Source organism: Actinia tenebrosa, unplaced genomic scaffold (assembly GCF_029948245.1).
Source record: "Actinia tenebrosa isolate PJP-AT-01 unplaced genomic scaffold, QUT_ActTen_1.0 PGA_scaffold14__42_contigs__length_11649687, whole genome shotgun sequence".
NCBI classification, from domain to species: Eukaryota; Metazoa; Cnidaria; class Anthozoa; order Actiniaria; family Actiniidae; genus Actinia; species Actinia tenebrosa.
Window position 1 is genome coordinate 4,471,175 of NW_028292574.1, and position 6,815 is coordinate 4,477,989.

The 6,815-nt window shown below is 38.6% G+C and overlaps 1 protein-coding gene across 2 annotated transcripts in view; it reads left to right on the forward strand.

Annotated features, from left to right (window-relative positions):
• The window catches only part of LOC116305788 (5'-3' exoribonuclease 1), a 28,414-nt gene that overhangs the window by 11,046 nt on the left and 10,553 nt on the right, over window positions 1–6,815 (forward strand). For both annotated transcript variants that reach the window (XM_089029486.1, XM_089029487.1), the window contains 9 exons: window positions 1,439–1,608; window positions 2,362–2,417; window positions 2,688–2,758; window positions 3,288–3,377; window positions 3,888–3,991; window positions 4,535–4,654; window positions 4,992–5,066; window positions 5,559–5,646; window positions 6,136–6,345. In XM_089029486.1, coding sequence (XP_088885612.1) covers window positions 1,439–1,608; window positions 2,362–2,417; window positions 2,688–2,758; window positions 3,288–3,377; window positions 3,888–3,991; window positions 4,535–4,654; window positions 4,992–5,066; window positions 5,559–5,646; window positions 6,136–6,345 — 984 coding nt within the window. The remainder of the gene's footprint in view (window positions 1–1,438; window positions 1,609–2,361; window positions 2,418–2,687; window positions 2,759–3,287; window positions 3,378–3,887; window positions 3,992–4,534; window positions 4,655–4,991; window positions 5,067–5,558; window positions 5,647–6,135; window positions 6,346–6,815) is intronic.

The window sequence follows — 6,815 nt, forward strand, 5'->3', positions numbered from 1 at the left end:
AGGTTGTTTCAGGGTTCCATCTGTGAGTTAGCTGTGCCCTGACTTAATAGATCAGCCTATAGGTTGTTTCAGGGTTTGACCTGTGAGTTAGCTGTGCCCTGACTTAGATCAGCCCAAAGGTTGTTTCAGGGTTCTATCTGTGAGTTAGCTGTGCCCTGACTTAGATCAGCCCATAGGTTGTTTCAGGGTTCTATCTGTGAGTTAGCTGTGCCCTGACTTAGATCAGCCCAGAGGTTGTTTTAGGGTTCGATCTGTGAGTTAGCTGTGCCCTGACTTAATAGATCAGCCCATATGTTGTTTCAGGGTTTGACCTGTGAGTTAGCTGTGCCCTGACTTAGATCAGCCCAGAGGTTGTTTCAGGGTTCTATCTGTGAGTTAGCTGTGCCCTGACTTAGATCAGCCCATAGGTTGTTTCAGGGTTCTATCTGTGAGTTAGCTGTGCCCTGAATTAGATCAGCCCAGAGGTTGTTTCAGGGTTCGATCTGTGAGTTAGCTGTGCCCTGACTTAATAGATCAGCCCATATGTTGTTTCAGGGTTTGACCTGTGAGTTAGCTGTGCCCTGACTTAGATCAGCCCAGAGGTTGTTTCAGGGTTCTATCTGTGAGTTAGCTGTGCCCTGACTTAGATCAGCCCATAGGTTGTTTCAGGGTTCTATCTGTGAGTTAGCTGTGCCCTGACTTAGATCAGCCCAGAGGTTGTTTCAGGGTTCGATCTGTGAGTTAGCTGTGCCCTGACTTAGATCAGCCCAGAGGTTGTTTCAGGGTTCGATCTGTGAGTTAGCTGTGCCCTGACTTAGATCAGCCCATAGGTTGTTTCAGGGTTTGATCTGTGAGTTAGCTGTGCCCTGACTTAGATCAGCCCATAGGTTGTTTCAGGGTTCTATCTGTGAGTTAGCTGTGCCCTGAATTAGATCAGCCCAGAGGTTGTTTCAGGGTTTGATCTGTGAGCTACAGTAACCATGCCCTGACTTAGATCAGCACAGAGGTTGTTTCAGGGTTCTATCTGTGAGTTAGCTGTGCCCTGAATTAGATCAGCCCAGAGGTTGTTTCAGGGTTTGATCTGTGAGCTACAGTAACCATGCCCTGACTTAGATCAGCCCATAGGTTGTTTCAGGGTTCTATCTGTGAGTTAGCTGTGCCCTGAATTAGATCAGCCCAGAGGTTGTTTCAGGGTTTGATCTGTGAGCTACAGTAACCATGCCCTGACTTAGATCAGCCCATAGGTTGTTTCAGGGTTCTATCTGTGAGTTAGCTGTGCCCTGACTTAGATCAGCCCAGAGGTTGTTTCAGGGTTTGATCTGTGAGCTACAGTAACCATGCCCTGACTTAGGTCAGTCCAGAGCTTTAGAGCTTTCTTTAAGTTTCCTTAAATATAAGTTCATGTTTTCTCGAAGGCAAAGCTCTTTTCATTTATATAACTTCATTTCTCTCAATGCAGAAAATGTTGCTGGATGCAATCAAACCACTCTACCCACGGTTAACTAAGGAAGAACGTCAGCGCAATACTCATGGTCCATATCATATATATACCTATGACATAGACTTGTGTTACACATATAACTCGTCCCTTCCTGGGGTGTTCCCTGATATTCAACTCTGTCATACCAAGTAAGTTTTGAATTTTATGTGGTACTGTACATATGAAATTGTGCCCAGTGTGTTACGTTTAAAAAAAGGTTGAATACTGAATATTGCATACTGAACAGTTCATTCCGAGACCAAAGTGCATTGTGGGTCATAGTGACATTTTAAAGGTAGGATTAATAAAAAATATTTATTCTATTTTTAGTATATTCCATCTGAAACAATAAACTAACTACTGTACATGTAGAGAGTTAATTGCTGTATATTTACTTTTTATTTCATATTACTGAGACCCACAATGCCCTTTGGTCTTGGAATGCGCTATTTAGTATGCAGTATTCAGTATTCAATTTTTTTGAAATAGCTGTATATAATAGTGAAATGAAGTCTGATGTGGTGTGGTCTAGTAAGCAGTGTGATAAGATGTTGTAGGCATTGCTATATTCTGTAATATATTGATTGCTTGTTTCAATGCCTAAAGTCTGGTTCTCACAAGCAACAGAAGCCGACGCAAGCAGATGCAACTCCATGTTCTCATCATGAAGAGAAGCAATGCATGTGCAAGATACATTATTAGAAGATTTTCTTGTATTGGCTTGTGCTGGAGTTTGCGCTTATGCTTGCCTTTGGCAAGTCACTAATATATAACTTAGTTTTTACATTAACTAATGAAATTGTGATGTAATTCAATGCTACAGTACTTGTTATACTGTAATCAAGCATATCACTGTGTACATGTACCAGCTTGATAAAACATACACTTTGTTCTGCTCACAGATGTGAAGATTTTGACAGAGAAACTCTTGTCTCATCACCTATGGATCTAAAGAAAGGTGAAAGTAAATTCAATTCTAATTCCAATGGCTAATTTTTATCTTATTTTAATGACAAACAAACTAATATTTACAAGATGTTTTTATTATTAAATGGTTTATTTGTTTTTGTTTGTTTTATTTCAACATATTTGTTCAATACATTAAACCCCAAGAGCTAAAGCGCTCATCTAGGGGTTCTGGTTTGATTGTGCATTTAATTATAATTAGTACAATTTGCATGTTGAAGGTATTAAAATATTATGAAAGTCTAATAAAATTATGTTGTAGGGCTGTTGGAAGATGTCAGACTTGATGTATATTTTCCTGGTTTTCCAACTCTTCATCACATTCCTCACACAGTATGTTTTAAGAATTCCTTTCATGTCAATTGTTTAACACTGTTTTCATTGTTATGTGCTAATCAAGACAACAGTAAATGCAAAGGGAAATTGAACAATAGACTACCGCCAATCAAATCAATTGCTTGAAATGACACTTTTACATATATACATGTACTCTCATTGATGGTAGTGAATTGCCTGAAGTTCTCTGTCACAGCTGTTGTCTCAATTAGTGAGTAGCAATGAATACAGTGGTAATATTTGCTATTTTATCTGTCACACATGACTACTATGAAACCCCTCTTAAGGCTGGTTTAGACGGTACGATTTTCGCCTACAACTATTGTATACAACACGCTCGTGTCTGTCGTAGGTGAGTTGTATGCTTGATTTACACGCTACAACTCGAGTTGTAGGGTGGCGCGAGCTTGTTGTATGTGATAGTTGTAGGCAAAAATCGTACCGTCTAAACTGGCCTTTAGGTATACATGTAGATAATTTGAAGGATATATGAAAAATATTCAGACAATTTCTGGTTTGGTTTCAGGCAAAGCTAAGGAAAGCAAATGTGAAAGTTTTCCAAATGCATTCGCGATGGGAGAGCATGATATTGAAGCTAAAATCCCTGTCTGATAAGGTAGAGTGAAAATAGTAATAAGGGATATTGATTGTCATCATTTATTATTATTATCATCATCATAATGATAGTTATTCATCATCACCATCATCATCACTTTCATTATCGTCACCATATTCATCATCATCGTCACCATTATCATAATCATCACCATTATCATAACCAGCATCACCATCATGCATGTATTCATCATCATTATCACCATCATCATCACCATCACCGTCATCATTAACATATTCATTGTCTCGCCATTATCATTATCACTGTCATCATCATCATCACCATCACCATCATTACCACCATCATCATCATCACCATCACCACCATCATCACCACCATCATCATCATCACCATCACCACCATCATCACCATCATCATCATCATCATCATTATCATCACCATCACCACCATCATCACCATCATCACCATCATCATCATCATCATCATCATGACCATCATCATGGACCATCATCATCTACACTATTTATACTACAATTGATACATTTATAGGTAACAATAAGAGTTGCAGAAGATCTGCTTGATGAGGTTTGCTTTGTTGGATGGCCTCACATAGTTGAAGCAAAGGTCTTGTCAGTCTCTGATAACACCTTTAGGTAAGTCTGCATCAGTCCTTTAAAGGTAGCACTGGAGATAATTCTCCTTTGATCTTCTTTAAGTTAGAATTGCAATTATAATGCTGTTATGAAATCAACAATTTTCTAGAGAAAACATTGATAAACGTTTGAGCCACAGTTCACTGGATCTTAATGCAATTTACGAAGCTTTTGACTCCTCTAGAGTTTCGATAACAATGACTGCAGTCATTCCATATTTGTACTTGTAAACCTTCATACAAATCTTAGCTATTTGCAATTTTTGAATTTACCAGAATACTCAGTAGAGTGCTGACATTTGCTTGTAAATTGCAAGGCATTTTATTGAGGCCATGTTGTACACGTAAAGTCAAGGCTCTGTTTTACAAAGAAACTTTTACCAAAAACTGTAGCTGTGCTATTTGCTTTGCATATATTCTTTTTACGTCTGTAGATTTTTTTTCTGTTATAAAAAACCTCATTCCCAAATCTGCTTTAAAACCAGTTTCATTACGTTTTATATAGTATGTCATTAATTGATTTTCTCATGATGTTATTTGTTAGATATGTGCTTTCACGGGATAGCCCCAAAACTGATGATGGTAAGAAGAATATTGAGCAGAATGTCATGACAGATGAAGGGTTAGCAATATGGAACAAGCAGGTCTCTTGCTATGTACAATTGTAAGTGAACTTTCATTTAATTAGTCCGTTAAAATGCTTTACAATTTTTGAACCATATCAACAAATTGCATTGTATGTATATGCACCTCTCAAACTGTTGCACAAAATCGACCCTTTAAGCTTGGGCTGATTAAACACAACCGTTAAACAAAGAAATGATACTCAAGGAAATGACATGTGGTCCATTACAAAAGTAGAATCAAGATCTTCCTCTGCAACATCATGCTCAATGAGTTTGATTATGTTTGCTAACCAGCAAAACATTGCTGCCTTTGAGTGCTGCAGTTGCAGCATGCGTCCAAGATTTTGATTGCACATGTTCTTTTTTCCTCTGCAGTCAGTTGGAAAGAAGAGGTATTGAAGTTGGTGAGGTTAATGTTTTAGTTGAAGCATGTCCCATCCAAGGAAGAAGGTAACATTTTGAATCTCTTTCTTTAATTTACCCAAAGAATAGTGCGGTTTTCGTATGACTGCGAAAAGCTCAGTGCCGTGCCGTGACCGTGATGTTTTCTAGAATTTTAATTGGCTGATTTTTTTCTCACGCAATAAATGATTGGTCTGAAAGTGCCGTGACTTTGGCGTGACCGTGTCTGCGCCGTGTTTATGCAGTGTTCTGGGTATTTGATTAGATGGAGAGTGAAATTTCAAGCAATGTGATTGGTCTGGCGTACCCCTTGCCGTGTCAAGAACGCTTTTTTATGCCGTGAGCTATTCACAGTCATGCGAAAACTGCTCTATCATCACTAATGTACAGTACAGTACCTTCCCTGAATTCACTTATGAGTGAATATATTCATGAGCACTTCTAGTCTAACCACAACTTGAAGCTATTGATTAGTTAAAGCCAAAAGTCGTTTTCTTGAGCCCTCTTTTCATTGTTTAAAATTGTTTTTATCTCCTTTAGGTTTGTTTGTGGTTCCAAGGGTCAAGTAACGCTAGAAAAAGAATGGTCGCAAGTGCCAAAGCAATATGCACTGCATGCTGTTGCCAAGGTAGCAGAGTCTAAGATAATGTGCATGTTTACTGCATGTACACCTTGCAAATATGCAAGGGTTGAGATGGAAGTGAAGTGGATGGGATGGAATGGGATGAGATATACAGTAGGACTGGATAAGACGGGACAGGAAAAGGCAGTTAAGGAAATGGGATAGAATGAGAGGGAAAATGAAATGAGATGAACTATGAAAAAATATACATCAAATATATATATTTTTGCTGTGATACTGGTAGTCTTTTCTGAGTCTCCCTAGCCAGAGGCTAATGTTTAAGTATACAACACACTCACTGCCACTATATTTTAATGTTTTAAGCTCTCAACTCTAAGCTCTAAGCTCTTTACTGTCAACTCACTTGCGGATTTTTGAGGAGGGAAGAAAACCTGAAACTCATTCCACTCAACCAAGAATCATATCTGTGATGATTCTACATCGTTGCTAAAGTTCAGCAATGAACTCTAAGATGATATTTTTCTGTAATTCCAGGACATATTTGTTCATGAGTCTGTCACTAAAAGCAGCATCCAGACTATCGAGCAGCTCTTTCCCATTGGCTCCCAGTGCTTCATGCTAGCCTCTCCTCACTACGGAGCACAGGGGGAGGTACTTGAGGTAGATGTCAATCAAGGTCGGGTACGGGTACAGCTGAAGGTACCCATGGAACCCAACATCACCCCAGTTATGATGCAAAGACAGGTAATTTAACTCTACTTTATTAACTAATATCTATAACAATGGCCTACCATGGGGGGAAGGGGGGGAGGGGGGTCGAGTATAGGTACCCACTAAATCCAACATCACCCCAGTTATAATGCAAAGAGAGATAATGTAACCCAAGCTACATAAACAGGGTATTTTCCCATTTCAGACCATGTGTCATTCCGTTGAGAACAAGTTTCTTTGTTTGAGTGCTATCCACATTTTATGTATTCACTTAAATTTGACTGAAGAACAAAGAAATAATACTCAAGGAAATAATATTTTGAAATACAATTCTCCTTCCTAGTCACTTTAAAATACTTAATACTTATTCCGACGAAGGACTAGCGTCCGAAACGTCAGTAAGTTTTTTCATCTTTTCACGGTGTATAATTTACCTTTTTATCATTACTGTTTCATTAGAAACACCGACGCAGCTCACACTAGTTTTTAGCTAGTTATATCTT